Source organism: Trichoderma evansii (assembly GCF_050947405.1).
Source record: "Trichoderma evansii strain SZMC 28006 chromosome Unknown GGI43scaffold_32, whole genome shotgun sequence".
NCBI classification, from domain to species: Eukaryota; Fungi; Ascomycota; class Sordariomycetes; order Hypocreales; family Hypocreaceae; genus Trichoderma; species Trichoderma evansii.
In genome coordinates, this window is record NW_028145174.1 from 181125 (window position 1) to 197730 (window position 16606).

The window sequence follows — 16606 nt, forward strand, 5'->3', positions numbered from 1 at the left end:
GACTCTACATCCAGTGGCGAATGGAAGGGCGCGTAGAATGGCCATCGTTATCGCCATGAGCGACAAGAATGACGAACGCCCTACCATCGCTGGCTGGGTTACGTGCCTGATTACGCCAGCCGGCAGGTCATTTCCGGGGGGTACTGTACCTAGCAAAGAGAGAAAGATGGAGAGAAAAAAGACAAAGCAGCACGTGTGCGGCACTCCCGGCCCGTAGCGAGCTTATGGCGCCGTAGGTTAATGAGGAGAAACTGGGTGGTTTTGACCTAGCCCGATCCTTTGGGGGGGACTTTTGCAAGGGCACTAGCAGTTGGTTTGGTTGACATGGATTATTGGCGGTTGGTAATAACACCTGAGCCTTGATCTCTCAGAGATTTTCTTCTTTTACTTGTAGATATTGGAGAGATGCTGGGTTTTGGTATGAGCTGAAAAGAAAAAGAAGAATTTGCCCCTCTCTCAATTGGATCGCGAATTGTTACCTGTCAGAATTGGCAATCCGTCTGTAATTCTCTTTATACTACGCCAACCCACTCGCTTTCATCGTATCGTCTAGCGCACGGCGGATAGAGCGAGTGGAGGTGTGGAGAGCCCCGGAGAGGAGGAGAAGAAGAGGAAGCTCCCCCAGAAGGCTGTCCAGGAAACAACCTGCCCATTACCAGGTGTCGACAGACGAGCTGACTGCCCAGCCGCGGTGGCAACAGGTAGCAGCCAGGTAGCGAGGGGGTAGAACTGAGCCGCGACTTTCTGGGCGGTTGGCCTATCAATGTAGTCAAATCGCGGTGCTTGGCATCCGTTTTCTTCCAACACCACCTTCGCTTCCACTTCCTCTCTCTCTTTCTCCTCTCTTCGCATCTCTTCTTCTCCTCTACTTACTCTTTCCCCATCTAGCCCACCCCGTTTGCGAAGAGAAGACTCGTCTGCCCAAAGAGACACGAGTCCTCTCTCGCCTGGTTGGCTGCGTCCTCTTGCATTGACTTTTGCTAAATTCCTGCATGCTTTAACCCACATACCGGCTCGTTCCTGGTGTAACCCACTTTGCCATTTTTTTGCGGGCAGTAGCCTCGTCTTAGACGACGACACGCTTCGTCAGCTCTTGAAATACTTCTGCAGCCTTTTTTACTTTTTTGTGTTTCACTTTTACTTTGCTGCCCGCTTTCCCCATATTGCCAGACGCCACTGGCTTTGATTCGAGGCCATGCCGGCTCCATACTCGGACAACCTGTACTCGGGGGATGACAACCCCTGGGAGGACGAGCAGCACGAGCAGCACGAGCAGCACGACGACAACAGTGCGCTGTCGCCCGCTGACGGCTACTTCCACGCGTCGTCTGGTCTAGAAGAGGCCGCAACGTCATCATCGCACTACACTGTGCGCCAGTCGTCCAGCGTGCCCTTTGTGCCCAATGTCATGGTGGAGGACCCGACGCTGCAGGAGGATCGCGCTGCGGCCAAGGCGAGAGAAGCCGAGGAGGAGAGTCGCATAAATAGTGCTGCTGCTGGCGGCTCGACTCCCTTTGACGACCGCCAGCCGCATCACCAACCTTCAGTGACCCAGGGCGAGGCTAGCTACTATCAGCCCTCTCACCAATCCCGTGCTCCTCTACCTCCCTCCCAAGCTGCTGCATATCCCCAGTTTCAAGCTCATCGTCACTTGGCCTCATCGTCCTCCACGTCGTCGTCATCTGCCTCTCCCTCCGGCCATTATCATCGTCGTAGCATTGACGAAGAGGTTTCGTCATTCCAGCCCTCAACTTCTATGGGCCAGCTTACAAACCAGTATACGGTTCATCGCCAGACCGACGCACCTCCTGCATATTCTCCCTCAGCCTCTTCACCACCACTGTCTTCTAGCTATCAGACATTCTCACCTCCACAAGCTGCTGCGCAGTCTGACGCCATGGGTGTGCCTGAAGAGAATCAGTCGTTGCTTCCACGACAGCCCGAGTCCATGGGCGGACCGCCAAATGGATCCCGAGAGACATTGTGGCGAAGAATACAAAGGAATACTAACACAAGAAAGAAGGTGCGCACCATCCTTGGTGTCCTTGTTATTATTTCCATTGTCCTTGCGTTATTTGGCGGCACCATTGGCGTACGCGACAGCAACAGGGTGAGTACGCAATACATCATATAAAAGAGGGCATATATATCTAACATCATTACCATCTAGAAGCCTGGCATCATTGACAAGTCACCTGTGAAAGCGCCCCCGACTAACAACCCTCCTCCCAACATGGTGTGGCCTCCTAACAACAACTGCTTGGGTGGGCCCTACAAGGACTCAAAGATCAACGAAGTCGTCACCTTCGGCAGCAGCAAAAAGCTCAGCATTATCCAAACCATTGAGAAAGACGGCAGAAACCGCCGAGGGCCCACGCCAAACGTTTATGGCGAGGTCATCCTGCAGCCTGTTGATACCAAATCTTCCGGCCAGATTCAGCTTGAAATCGTCACCAACGACGAGGATCTGCATGTCGATGTCGACTTCGATAAGCGAAATCAACAGTTCAAGGTAACTGTTCCCCGCTGGGTCGACTGGAGAGAGCCCAGCTGGCGCCCCTGCATCCAGATTAGAATCACCGTCTCTGTCCCCCGTGAAGCTCAGCTCGAATCGTTTCACGTTGAGACCGTTCAACTCAATGTCGCTATTAAAGATGGCTTTGTTCTTAGCTCTGTTACCGATGCTCAGATCAAGACTATTTCAGGAGATGTGGTCACTGGCCGCTTGTCGTCGGGCGATGTGGCACCGTACACCTTGGCCTCTCGGAGCATCATCATTGATACTGTCAGCGGCGATGTTATCGGCTGGTTCCCTCTGTACGACCTCCTCAAGATCCACAGTGTTTCTGGCGATATCAAGACGGATCTTACTGCAAAGCCGTCACAGGATAAGAAGCCTGAACAAGCCGTGCTCAATGTCGAGACTGTTTCCGGAGACATCAAGGTAATTGAGACTTTACTCAGCAACAAGCGCAATGACGAATTCCCTCCGCGAGATTATGTCGTTGGAGTGTCCTCATCTTCTGGTGAGATTAACGCTGAGCTGGCCTTTACATCAAAAGCCAAGATTGAGACCATTTCTGGAGACCAAAAGTTGAAGCTGCTGCCTCTCTTTGGATCTAGTTCGTCGCAGCCTATCCTTTCAACCGACACAAAGAGTGGACAGACCACGTTGACTCTGCTCGAGCCATTGTGGAAGGAGTCTGCAACTGGTTATCTCGACCCCACGACACCGTCAGCTCATAAGGATAAAAACTCAAAGTTGGATAACTATGACGAACCCTGGATCATTATCCACCCTGATGCACAGCTGGCAAAGCTTCCAGACGCCGAACTTGAGCCCACTATGAACGCCAACGGTGGAGGTGACGGACTGACTCGCCTCAAGTCTCACCACGCATCCATCAGCGGTGATTTTAGGCTCAACTACCCTGCTTCTTGGGAAGGAGGCTTTGTTTTGACGACTCTTTCTGGCTCGCAGGATATTCGAGGTGATGATCTGCACTTTAAGCGATCTGGGGGCATTATCAAGCGCATTGAGGGAACCAAGGGTGATGGCAAGTCAGATCTAACCATCGATTCTATGTCTGGCCGCGAGGAGCTGGCATTTGGAAAGGCTTAAACGATGAACTAGCAATTTTTGTTCTTTTTGCAATTATGATGATGAAGAGTTTATTTTGGGATGATACCATGACAAGATGTTAACAAAGATGGAGAAAAAGAAAGAAAGATATTGGTGGATATGGAGAAAAGCTCGAGAAACTAGTTAATTCATATTGGAACATGAAGGGTGGTAACATGTTCAGAGACATACGGCGATTTATTTTTTAAACAGAAGAAGAGCGAGCACAAACGAATTAATGGACTTTCTTTTTTATTTTTCTTATGAAACGGGAATATGAGGGGAGAAGTATTGCGACGCTCTTTAGTTAATTTTTGCAAGGTGGTGCTTTTACGTCTCTCTCTCTGTTTAAAGTAAAGGCCTACTTGAATCATTCTTTCCATATTAGCAAAATATAATATAAGATATTTTATTATTATAAAAGGAATAAGCTATAAATGCTATTTGAGAATGAGAACTAATATGAGCATGCGTATATATATTAAATAAAAAAGGGAAGCAATGCCTCAAACAGCATCAAAATTTGCCTGATGCCTTTGTATGTACTGATCGTGTGTGTTCGTGTATCGTGTATCAAGTTCCAGCAAGAAAACAAAGAAGAAAAAAACGTATTAAATACCCCCAAAAACAGAAAACCACAGTTTGCCTCAACAATAAAAGAATTTCTCATTTTTCTGAACTAGACAAACGACAAGTAAGGGTATCGGTTGAAAAATATAACAAGAGAAGAAGAAAAAAACAAGCAAGATTAACCATCGTTCCAAAAACAAAAAGGTATTCAAACTTAAAAAAAAGAAGAAGAAATGAGCCAACCCCCGTTTCATATAGTCCAGTTCAGATCGGTATGTATTTCGTTCCCAAAGATTTGTTTCCTTCCATCAAAATATTCGTATAGCGTGATATTATTATCATGATCATTTTCATCTCATCTCATTATGTTTTTTTCTCCCTCTTTTTCATATTTTCTTACGCCAATATGCGAATTGTAGACAGTAAACTCACACAAATGCCATATTATGCCGCCTTATGCTGTATCATATATGTCAAAATTAAGCCATTTCATCTGAGTGATTTGTCTCTCTCTGGCTTTTATCATTATATACTCCTCCCATCATTTTCTTCAAGAAAAAAAGGGAAGAGAAAAAGAAATCATTCATCTACCGACCAGGGCAGGTCTCTATTGCCGACTTCAGTGCACGTCAAGTACCCAATACTGTCAGCAACTCGGCTTGAGCCGCTCAAGTCCAGCTCGAGGCCACTGTTCATCAAGGGCCGGACCACAGATCGGGCCATGGCCTTGAGCTCGTCCATGCGCTTCTCAAACCGCCGCAGGTTCTCCCGACTGTAGAACTCGGGCGTCAGTTTGAGAAACTTTTTGCATTCATCATGGCCCAGAAATGTGTCGGGATTGTCAGACCCGAGAGTGCGGTACGCTCTTCCGACGGAGGTCAGCGGCGGGGCCGGCGGAGGAGGAGGTGGATCGGCGGGGCGATTCTCTCTCGACCCGGGACGGTGCCGATACTCGGGCGGCGGCTGAGGCGTGGTGTTGTCAGCGATCCATTGGCGAAAGAGGCTCGTGGCCAGCCAGTCGAGGTAGCCGTTGTTGGGGGTGACGCGCTCGCCCCTGGATGTGTTGAGGTTGAGGCGGAACAGGCGGCCCTCGACACGGCTGACAGTCTCCTCCAGCTCGTCCACCTTGTCCTCGATGATGTCCAGCACAATGTCGGGCATGGTGGCGCGAAGGCTGCGCTCGCCGGCGGGCCACTGGCCAACGACGTGGATGAGGGCCTCCTGGAAGATGACTTTGCTGCGTGCAAGATAGCCGAGACGAAGGTAGGAAATGGGGTATTTTGCAATCTGCTTCCATAGACGTGACTGGAACTGCAGCAAGTGGTGGTCCACACGGGGGCCAATAACGGCCAGGGCATCGTATTGGTCTGCCAGAGTCAAGAGGCTCTTGCACTGCACGTAGGCGTCGGCAACGTTGATGCTGTCCAGCACTGGCGGGTAGTTGTAAAAGGTGCGGAACAGGTTGTCGTAATCGCGCAGTAGATCTTCGTCGGCCTGCGAAAGCGTCTGAGGCTGGGCACCGAGGCTCATGACAGATCGTGAGAAGTCGCGCTTGGAAGAATGCGAGTAGCTGCTGCTCTTGTGATGAGAGGAGCGCGAGGACTTGGGCGCCCCAAAGAGCGAAGCCGTTGCCATCGGCCGGGGATCCTCTCTCGGCTCGTCTCGTTGCACCAGCATAGGAATGTCGTTCGGCCCCGAGCCGGAATCCAGCTCGTATCGCCATTTTTTCCTCGGCGCCGCATTCTCAGAGTCTGTTCCCTCCCCGCCGTCCTCACCGATCCGAGACAGCTCGTGACCGCTAGGAAGCAGCGGCTGCGCCCGCGACCACTCAACCGACGTGCTCGCCTCGAAGAAGCCACTGCATCGCGTCAGAGTGTGTCGGTGCAGCAAATATCGGTTTTCGACAGAGCCTGCGCGGATCAGGATTTCGACGTCGCCGCTGTGGGAGAAGACGGGGAATTCATTCTGCGGCAGATACGAGCTGGCGGCTCCGACTGTCGAGCGATTGTAGCGCTTGCTGCGAGCCGACGGGCGAGAGACCAGGGACGAGGTGCCGCGGATTGCGAGGGATGGCGCTGGATCGGGTTGGGAGACCATGAGGATCAGATGGCGTTGGCGACACGACGAGATGAGACGAGGCGATGCGAGATCCGGCTCTGAAAATGTTTATTTTTGTCTCTGGTTGTTCCAGCTTCTCTTGCAGCTGTGGACTGCTGCATCAGCTAGCAAAAAGCGTTAAAGCCAACCGGCCCTGGTTTCTGCAAAAGGTGGTGGTTGGAGTGGGGGAAATGCAAGTTTTTCTGGTCGCAACGGCGGCTGAGTCTCTAGCGAACCCTGCGCGAGAACATGGCAAGACGGGGAAGAGAGAGACGGAAAGAATCAGATGCGCAAAAAGCGAAGAAAGGAAGAAGGAGAGAAAAAAGCGCTGATCGCCGTCCAAGTCTGTCGTATCGTGTCGTGTCGTGTGCGTGCATGCAGCTGAAGGCAGACTTGGTGGGCCAGTCGCCAGTCACTGTTTCGCCAACTGCTGCAGTTAGCCTCGCCATGCAAGACGCCCGCTAAACCGAAAAGCCGGACGCCTGTAGCTCCAGGCTCGGGTGGCAACAGCGCGGCAAATCAGAGGCCGCAGCGGTGGCCACCCCTGAAGACGGCCCTATAGAGGGTCTGAAATGCCGCTGTTTGATCCACTAGAGCCACTTTGATGGCTGCCTCCATATCTTCAGTGTAGGTTCATAGAGGTAGGCACTTATAACATTTATCAGGTGCCTACTATAATTAGTATGGGCACCATCATCGGTGCATGCAAAAGATGGAAATAGGAGAAGAAAAAGAAAAAAAGAAAAAAAAAAGAGAGGCGAGACAGGGATACTGCTGTCGGCTGGCCCCATGTCCGGTAGTTGGGTTTGGGAGGCAGCTCGAGAGCTTGTTTCCAGTAACAAGAGCTAGAGCAGCATCTCTGGACCTGCTTTGCATGACCCCTGCAGCGGGTGTGTGTGAAATCTTTTCACATGCACGGGAATGGATGGATATGCGGAGATAATTTTCATCACCTCAAGAGACGTACCTGACAGCTCGTCCACGGCTTATCAAAGCCAGTCCTTGTGATGGCAGCGCATGACCGATTATGACCTATTATCTTCGGTTCAGCGCCACACATGCGCCGGCAAAACAGCGGGCCATTCTGCCGACGAATCTGTACGCTGTGACTGCAGCATTACGACTGAGGTTGTTAGGTACTCGGTACATGTGCCTGTAGCAATTGGCTCTAGCTGAGCTTTTCACTTTGAGCTCGTCTCCCACCAATCAGAAAATATCAATCCTTGCTTGCTTCACTACATCTTCATCCTTCACCTTTCCCCGTACACCACCTACATGGACTTTCCCTGATTGTGCTATTGCAGCAGCGCATGGTGGAATGAGCACGCAGACGCCGGCTTTTCATCATGGCTCCAGTCCCATCTCAGTGCACGAGTTCCGGGATGCTGTGCTGGCAACATGCCGGCCACGATTCCCTACGGCATACTACGCCCGGCCACAGCGTATAGGCAAGTATTTGCAGATGTCATTTCCTATATATATAGATATGTCATGGCTAACCTCTCTTGTTGACTATAGCCCTTGCCATTAGCGGAGGAGTAGATTCCATGGCAATGGCATTTCTCTTCTCTTCCCTTCTCAAAGTATACAAGGGCATCAAGATTGCTGACAACCCTGCTGAGAGTGCCTTTGGCATCGTTGTTGACCATAAGCTACGAGAAGAGAGCTCCCAGGAAGCTTCTCGTGTGATGCAGGAGCTGAAGAGAATTGGTCTCAAGTCCGTCATCAAACCATTGAATTGGAGAGAGCAGAGATGGAATGGCATCGAACCAACTACTCTACCCAATGTCGAGAGCATTGCACGCACGATGCGATACCAAGCTCTAGGCTCTACTTGTAGATACCTTCAGGTTCCAAGCCTCTTTTTTGCTCACCATCAGGACGACCAGTATGAGACTGTTCTGATGCGGCTGCTCGCGGGCCACGGGTACAGAGGCTTGCAAGGCATCCGTGAAGCCAACGCCATTCCAGAGTGCTATGAATTGCATCATGTCTACAAGAGTGGCCTGCTTGATGACCAAATGCAAAAATTCCCCTTTCTAAGTTTCAGACCACCAGCGCGCGAAATGAAGCGGCTGCGCTTTATCCTGAAAGATGACAAAAAGGCAGAGTCATGGGATCAAATCAAATCATACTTTAACGTGGACGATGCGTCTACACGTTTTCCTGGACATCTATCTCGAGACTTTGATCCCAGTATACCGTACTTGACTCCTCTGCAGAGCGAAGATGGTGGTGTCATGATATATCGACCGCTTCTGGAGTTTGACAAAGCCAGGCTCATTGCAACCTGTGAGGCCAACGGCGTCCGATGGTTCGAAGATCGCACCAACACAGATCCAACTCTCACAACCCGCAATGCTATCCGGAAACTTACGCGAGTTCATACACTACCCAAGGCTCTGCAGAAGCCATCCGTTCTGTCACTTGCTCATCGGTCGAGACAGAGGGCTCAGCTGGAAGAAGCTGAAGCCCACAGACTACTGATTCGCGAAAACGTCATCAAAGATTTTGATCCCAATGCGGGTACTTTAATGATTGATGTATCTACTCTTTGGCGTGAGAAGTTGCGTAACACCAGAAGCCAGTCCGCTCAGACTAGAGAAGAGGCACGTAAAGAGGCACGAAAACGCTCTCGTCGACTGATAGCCGCTATAGCGATCCGCAAACTCATTGATTTTGTAACCCCGGAGCTCCATTTACCACCTCTAGCCAATCTGGAAAACGCAGTAGACCGACTCTTCCCGCATTTATCAGAAACATCCGATGAAATGCTGGTGACAGAGCCAAAGGCCTTTTCAATAGCAGGTGTACTGTTTGAGCCCGTGTTCAAAACGAATTCATTGACGTGGCTCTTGTCTAGAGCACCATATTCCTCAAAGCAGCCGTTACCAGAGCGAAAACTCCCGGGTTACCTAAACTACAGAGCTGGTGTTCTGAGATTGGACGCTGATAGCGACCAGCCAAGTCGGCACCGCCACTGGCGCGGGTGGAAAACAGCCAAATTATGGGACGGACGCTTCTGGATACGAGTGAGCGCCTGCATTGCAGCAAAATTTCACGTGCTTCCTTTTCTTCCCTCTTCTGCGAAGCCGTTTCGAATGGCCTTACCTCCAAGAGAGCGTTCAAACTTTGAGAAAGTTCTTAAGCACTATGCACCGAGAAAAGTGCGATATTCGCTACCAGCTCTTTACAGCATTGAAGAGTCAAGCGACGGCGAAGATTGCAAGCAAATAATGACACTGCTGGCACTACCGACTTTGGGAATCCACGTGCCAGGCCTCGAGAGATGGGTCAAATACGAGGCAAGGTACAAGAATATTGACATGACTTTGCTCGGATCCACCAAGCAAAGTCAAAGGAATAAAGCGTCGCTATTGAGATCTACCCGTCCCTTAGCCAAGAAACAAAGTACAGTACTGCGGAGCCAAGGAATACGGAGGGGTGGCCAAGCCAGAAAACCCCATGGTGTATGGGAAGATTTAACGAACCTATGAGAGGAGCCACTACTATTCGTGTCGACCAAGAAATGCAACGCTTAGTCTCTCCCCAAGTCGAAACACCAATGCATCCTAAAACAGACTAAAGATCTCCCCAGACATAGGACTTAATGCAGTCATACCCTTGGCCACCCCCGTTTTACCCGATAGTTAGTGCCCTTTGATTCGTGAGATCCAGTTGGAACGATGGAATTTCTGTAGTCATCGTCAACTGAATTACTGGAGGACTACAGGGCTGTGCTCCCCTTGCCTTTGCATAGATATCTGATTAGCCTTGGTTGATGAATGGATGAAACTCGAGGGCCAATCTCTTTGTCACAAAACAGCCCACTGCGGGTTCAATACACTTGTAGAAGACCATCTCCAAAATATGCACCGTGACGAATATTGCGGATGAGCGCATGTGTCGTCAGCAGCCGTCAGATAAGGAGTGAGTCGATGAGTCTTGACTTCAGCTTCACGCTGTACTCCGTATAAGTGCTCTGCCACCACTTAAAAGGGGGAATTCTGCAGCACAGCCTGCTTACCTACGCATAACATGACTACAACGTATAAATTTACTCGTACCTCTTCTTCTGCACTCTTGCTTATACTCACACCCAAGTAGAGCTACGTCTTCTACTTCAATTCTCCGATATCTGGGAAATGGCATTTGATTGTGAGGGAGTATCGCTAGCTACCTAAATATTTGATGTGACGACTTTAGCATCGTTGGGCGATGGTCTGTTGGTACCTGATGCCGCGTATTAAAGATGGCTATAAATTTTTTTGGTGCCACGATTCCAAGACTTGAAGGCGAAAAAAACGAGTCATAGCATACATGTTTCGCCACAGAGGCAGCCTATGAAAATATTGGCAATATTTGAAAACTAAACAAAAAAAGGTGTTCATATAAAAGGATATTTAGTATATCCTTCCGAAAAAACATTCATCCGAGCCCCAGGCTACCGCCTATAATCTGGGCAAACGCCCCCAGAAAGTGCAGCCGTGAAATAGATAACGGTCCATCATTTTCATTCCCACAAACAAATATTCCGTTAACCGAGAATTCAGAAACCCAAACATGAAACTTGAATCTTCAATCGCCGCGATCGATGCCAGAGCTTGCTTTTGCAGCCACCCGGGCATCGAAGAAAGAGTGCCAGCTCTCTCTTTCTTGATCAAAAACAAAAGCCAACCTATCACAATCAAAATAATTCCCATAATGACAAAACATAAAGAATTCAAGCCAAAATAACGCCGAGGTATGTCTGTTGCACCCATGAACCCATGAAGATAGATCAAAGAGAAGGAGGAAGAGGAAGAGGAAGAGGAAGAGGATAGGGGAGAAGCATGAATAGGAATAGCATGAATGGAGTAGGGGTGATCTTTCAAAAAACATTTCTGATCCGACATGCAGCAGCAGTCCGACCCATCAAGAGACGTTACCAACAGACAGCCACCATAGGTTTATCGTTGGATGACCATCATGATACAAGTCTCCCGATGTACCGTCATTGTGCCATCCACGCCACTTCATCACAGCAAAGGCTCTAGACGACATCTACCGTGGGGGACACAATACTGAAGAAGCTGATGACAACTCCGCCTCTCTAACAACGACTATTTCATCGGGAATATTGGCAATGATGACGAACCAACCGCCGACACTCACGCCCGCGACGGTACATCACCTCGACAGCCATTTCCTGACCACACGCACACAAAGTAGGCTCTTCAGAGTTTATGCCGCCCTTTGGCTGGGGAGCTTCGTGCCAGTCCTTATAAATTCGAAAATTTCTTTCTGAGACCAACCCAATATCGCGGAGGTGGTCTAGAAAGTAAAAGTCTGGGCGAATCTCGGAGGTTGTCGCACCGTGGCCAAAGTGGTCGGCAATGTGATGCATTCTGGCTCTATAATTGCGTTCTCGCTCACCCGCTGTCTCATCTGCGGCGTGGAAGACAGCGTCATCACAAAACCAGCAAATGCAAACACTTGGCAGCCTCCACAGGAGATGATGGCCGCAAATATGTTGCACCCAGTCACCGATGTTATTTAGATCGAACGTCTCTTCGCAGTCGTCATACCCGCAAAACTCACACGGGAGCTGTGGCCTATGCATAGCTATGTTAATACTGATGGCCAAAGGAGAGAAATGTTATGCAGCGGAAAGATATACCCTGGTGGGACTGACGACATGGAAGACGAGGACCCATCCGAGTCAAAAACGGAGGAGCACACGGAGGAGCGCCGAGTTTCACCACTTGCGGAAGACAAAGCGTGTGGTTTTCTGCATGGATCGATGTGAATGGGTTCAGAGCTTCCTGTTGCCATGTACCTGGTTCTCCTCTGATAAAGATCGCTCAGAAAGCCATAAATGTCTTCCGGCTGGAGCGCCGTTGAAGGCCTCTGCTCTTCACGTCGTGGTGTCACCATGCTGAAAGGACGCTGCCCGATCAGTTTAGCCTGGGCTATCAGACTACCCCGGAACCGCTTATTTGGAGATCCAACAAGTGACTCGGAAGCTCCCTGTCCAACAAGCTTGTGCGCTCGAGCACTCAAACGATAGCTGCGACGAACCTTGATCGGGTGTTCTCAAAGAATAGGTCAGACAAACTGAGTGGACGCTTGAAGTTACGCGGCTTGTGTAGGGAATAGCCCAATCAGCGACGTGCGCCAAGGTACTCTGACACGGCAACAGCTGGGGCTTTTCTCTTTTGCAAGAGGAAGCAGAAATGCAGGTTGAGAAATGACAAAGGATATATTTTTTTTTCTCCCTGTGGAGTGGCAGCGCAAGTGGAAATGGAAAGCTCTGGCTGGGTCGTGGGGTGGTTAACGGTGATGACGGCAGACTCTCCGTGGACGGTCTCACTGCGTCTGTCGTTCTCCACCACGGCAGTCCTGCGATAGTACTAAAATATTGAGCAGTGCTCGAATCATCAACCAGCAGAGCTAAGAAGCTGGATTTGGAATTTTTTTTTGCACAGGCGGTGTCTGCCATCCATCACGGATATTGGAACGACACGTACTGCCACATGTCATTTGATGCAGGATGCATATCGGCAAGGGAATCCTCACATTTAACACGAATTATGTCTTGTCTACTGTATAACGGCGCAACAAAAAGTAAAGCCGGGACAACCCGCCAAGCCGGCTATTTTGTCTGGACGCTTGTTATTATATCCAATGAGAGGTCGAAATGTTTAGATATGGACGAATAATGTGGCAGCTTCTCACCGACAATGCCCATTGTTACGAGCTCTTGATTACGATAAAAGCATGCTGAGTCTTGTGTGGCACGTACGATGGGCATGTAGCACCCAGTTGCGACGCCGGACCGTTACATCAAGGCCGTGGGCTTGCTCAGCGCTCTACCTCGTCATTCCCGATAGCACAGGTTGCTATGAGCTACCCTACCAGGGAGCAAAATCGAAGGAACATAGCGAACAGCGAACAGCTCTAACCGCCATATTTTGCGGCTCTTGGACCTGCGGGGTTCCCCGCCGATATGAAAGCAGTAATGGGCAGAGATGCTTATACCAAGCGGACCTGGGCGATCGGCTCTGTTTTGGACTAGCTATCGGAACTCGATACCTTTTCTTCACTACGTTTTAGTTGGCTAACTGCACCTAACGAGTTTCCCTTGCTGCGGTGAGAGCAAGCAGTGAGCTCTCTTGCGCGGTATAACCGCTGGACTGTTTCTTCTTCCGTACAGCCGTATGCCCATTAAGATTAGTCCAGTGCCAGCGTATACCGCTCAGCTGTTGACACGAATCATCCCTCTACACATCTCGGCATAACACACACACACACACACACACCCAACACAGCCCATTTTCGACTCTTGCCTGTGAATCGTTTATGCCCAAATCCCAAGTCCCAAGGCTTAGTTCCCATAAACTCGACGCAATGCCTGTTGTATGACGCCGTTTCAAGTCGGATGACTTGATTCCTACCTGCCTCTTCTGCTTCCCGTGATCATTGCGATATTAATCAATGGTGTTTGGGTGGCAAAAGGAGAAAAGAAAGAGTGAAATTGGGAAGAGAAAAGCCAAAGGACAGGGGGTCCGGCGAGCCAAAAGCGTTGACCCGTTTTTTTATAGTGCTGGTTACATCGTGAACTCAGCTGCTCGCATTGCTCCATTGCAGGCAGACCTGGGGACCTTTGCCTACCTATCTAGTTGACGGCGAGAGCTCAAATTGGGATGTCGGCTGCACCTTTTAACTCTGGGGGTGGCGCATTTCAGCACAGAAAGGGTTGGGAGGGCCGTATCGGGCATCAACACATGCAAAAAGGCACTGTACGGGGAGACAAAAGCATTGAGCCATGAGCAGCACCGTACAGTATGGCCATGACGGCTGGTGGATTCAGTGAACGGTGGCGCCCGGGGTTGGCGGCCCGTTTCCCGTTGCCTAGTTGCTGGACCCGCTTGGGGGTTTCTCGTACGGAAACGACGTAATGCTGCAGAATTGAGTTATACTACTCTTTGATCCTTTGGCTTTGGCGCTCTCTATCATGATGTCTTTTGAGCCGAGATGGTGAAATAAAATGAGCGTGTGAGTGGGCTGTGCTTGTAGGAATCACAAAACTGCTAGTACTAGCGGTTTTCTTTATCTATTTTGCAATTTTTTTTGGTCACCGCGGTGGGAATATCATGTCATGTCTGTCTATTCTTCTGGACTACACAGGACCCTCGCTTTGACAATGACGTTGCGGTACTGCATGTGTCCCCCGTTTTCGTCCCCGTGCTTGATCACGCCGGGGAAAACGACGCAGTTAATTTCTCGGCTAGCTAGATTCTCCTCGTCCTCCTCCCCGCCAATGTCTTCCATGGTATCTGGTTCAAAAAGGACTTGCTGATGAGGTAAGATAGAGGGCATGTAGACCCGCAACCGGGCCTTTTGCACGACGAGCAGGCGTGCTAGCTCGATGGAGTTTTTAACTAGTACCCGGAGGGCGGAGTCTCGGGCAGTTGAAGGTGAGGTCGAGGTCGAAGCTGAAGTTGGGGGTATCGAAGCCGAGGCTGAAGGCGGAGAGGATTTGATGATGTGGTCGAGGAGCTGGGTGATACGAGATATGACAGCCTCGGCAAATGTATCAGTGTTGTCGTGGAGGTGGTGTGCCTCGCGGCGGAGGAGAGCTAAAGTGGATGAGCGCCATTGGTTGACTGGATCGGTTGAGGCTGTTTGGTCCCCTTTGGTGTTAGTTGAATTTTCCCCAGATTATATATTACAGAAGAGAGAAGCAGGAACCAAAAAAAAAGAAGAAAGGGGACAAGAAAGAGAGGGAGACAAACAGCAAAGAGAAGTGAGTAGTTGCTCCATCTGTTGAAAGTGCTGGGTAGCTTCTTCTGAGAGGCCCACGTAGTAGGCGTTGAAGACCATCTCAACGAGGATGCTCGAAACGATGGACTGTAATAGGTGGACTTTTGACGTATGTATCAGCTCTTCGTACATGGGCACGAGTTGGCTGAGTTCTGTAAGCGTAGCCTCAGTGGCCTGGGATAAATCTGCTTTTCGTATTCCACTCTGTCAGCCTAAATGTTCGCTCCAATACGAGCTTCTTGACTCGTTATAATTTAGCTTGTAACTCACCTAGTTTTGCTTTTCTGAAGTTGGTAATGACCCAATTCTGCAGCCCGTTCCCCAACTTGGTCATGCCGTCACCAAACACCTCATCGCTTGTCTGGTCGTCCGTTCTTGTGCTCGTGCTCACAAAGTCTTTTAGCCCTCTGACTTGACCCCTTAGTCTTCTAATCTCATCGTCCTTTTCTTGTAGCTCTCGCCGCAGGACTTCAACTCCTTGCCGCAGCTCTTCCCTCTCCCCCTCACGCACATCAACTTCGGCTCGCAGCAGTCTTAGCTCTGTATCTGTGCGTAGGTACTGCTGATTTAGCGCGCTATGTTTGCCCTGCCAAAAAGTCGCGGTTTCGCTCTCTGTCTGGCTCAGTCTATCCAGTTCTTGATGGAACTCTCTTTCCATAATCCCCATTTCATTCTCTAGATAGGCGATGCGCTCATCTTTCTCGCGGAGGAGGCTTGTTGAGGCTGAATCTGATTGTTGCTGCTGACGGCGAAGCTGCTGCTTTGAGATTGGGCTGCCGCCACTTGTACTGGAAACGCCGTGTGGACTTGACCCTCTAGCTGTGCCAGAAGAGCTGTTCGATTTATCTCGAGCCTTCTCTTTGCGTTTTCGATCTAGAATCGGGCTTCCATTATGGGAGTCGTCTCCGCCTGTTGAGCTCGTGCTCACCATGGCTGCGCGAGGTGGCATCAAGGGCATGGTGTCGGAATTGTTGCTGCCGCTGCTGTTCCCTGCGCTTGCTGCTGCTCCGCCTATCGTATGAGTGCTGTGGCGGCTTGTATGTGTCGCTTGTCCAGTTCGCCAAGCTGGGCCGTTGCTGCTGCTGCGACCGCCACCGCGGCGCTTATCAGATTGATTCATTTCTTCGTGTTGTGTCGCGCGCCGTATCGGGTCGAGGTCAGTTCGCCTGATTTGCGAAAGTCGCTGTGGTGATGCCGAAGGATGGGACTCTATGACACTGGTTCGGCATGATGGCTGATGCGCTGAGCAGGCCACTCTGGCAGCTTTGGTTTGTGCCTTTTTGTAGGCGAGAGCCTCCCCTGATTGCTACTATCTCAGGCGAAGACAATTAAAAAGCAAAAGGGGAGAAGATGCTGGTTCGGCGGCTGCCTAAAGGTCAGATGCGAGTTATGGATCTGGATATAAACACTTGGACGTCCCCTTGACAGGGAGCTGCCGCAAATCTGCCGACGGATCTTGGGAGGGGCTTGGACCAACGCTAAGAGCTGCGCGGGGCATCACCGATGAGCTTC

At 50.3% G+C, this 16606-nt stretch overlaps 5 protein-coding genes across 5 annotated transcripts; 2 read left to right on the forward strand and 3 right to left on the reverse strand.

The window, feature by feature from the left end:
* The first annotated feature begins 1102 nt into the window (after positions 1–1102).
* On the forward strand, positions 1103–3697 carry GGI43DRAFT_270593 (uncharacterized protein). Its single transcript, XM_083201074.1, has 2 exons — positions 1103–2110; positions 2171–3697. The coding sequence occupies exons 1-2, from the start codon at positions 1196–1198 to the stop codon at positions 3620–3622; spliced, it is 2367 nt and encodes a 788-aa protein (XP_083055702.1). The 5' UTR covers positions 1103–1195; the 3' UTR covers positions 3623–3697.
* A 436-nt stretch (positions 3698–4133) lies between these two features.
* Positions 4134–6403, reverse strand: GGI43DRAFT_270735 (uncharacterized protein). The gene has a single exon (XM_083201076.1). The coding sequence runs from the start codon at positions 6287–6289 to the stop codon at positions 4772–4774; it is 1518 nt and encodes a 505-aa protein (XP_083055703.1). The 5' UTR covers positions 6290–6403; the 3' UTR covers positions 4134–4771.
* Positions 6404–7526: 1123 nt separating this feature from the next.
* On the forward strand, positions 7527–10401 carry GGI43DRAFT_417866 (tRNA lysidine(34) synthetase). The gene is made up of 2 exons (XM_083207472.1): positions 7527–7737; positions 7808–10401. The coding sequence occupies exons 1-2, from the start codon at positions 7608–7610 to the stop codon at positions 9784–9786; spliced, it is 2109 nt and encodes a 702-aa protein (XP_083055704.1). The 5' UTR covers positions 7527–7607; the 3' UTR covers positions 9787–10401.
* Positions 10402–11290: 889 nt separating this feature from the next.
* On the reverse strand, positions 11291–12626 carry GGI43DRAFT_270808 (uncharacterized protein). The gene is made up of 2 exons (XM_083201077.1): positions 11964–12626; positions 11291–11883 (listed from the first exon to the last, which is right to left on the reverse strand). The coding sequence occupies exons 1-2, from the start codon at positions 12203–12205 to the stop codon at positions 11397–11399; spliced, it is 729 nt and encodes a 242-aa protein (XP_083055705.1). The 5' UTR covers positions 12206–12626; the 3' UTR covers positions 11291–11396.
* Positions 12627–14175: 1549 nt separating this feature from the next.
* Positions 14176–16564, reverse strand: GGI43DRAFT_270711 (uncharacterized protein). Its single transcript, XM_083201075.1, has 3 exons — positions 15365–16564; positions 15067–15279; positions 14176–14937 (listed from the first exon to the last, which is right to left on the reverse strand). Exons 1-3 carry the CDS (start codon positions 16212–16214, stop codon positions 14438–14440), a joined length of 1563 nt encoding a protein of 520 aa, XP_083055706.1. The 5' UTR covers positions 16215–16564; the 3' UTR covers positions 14176–14437.
* Positions 16565–16606: the final 42 nt, after the last annotated feature.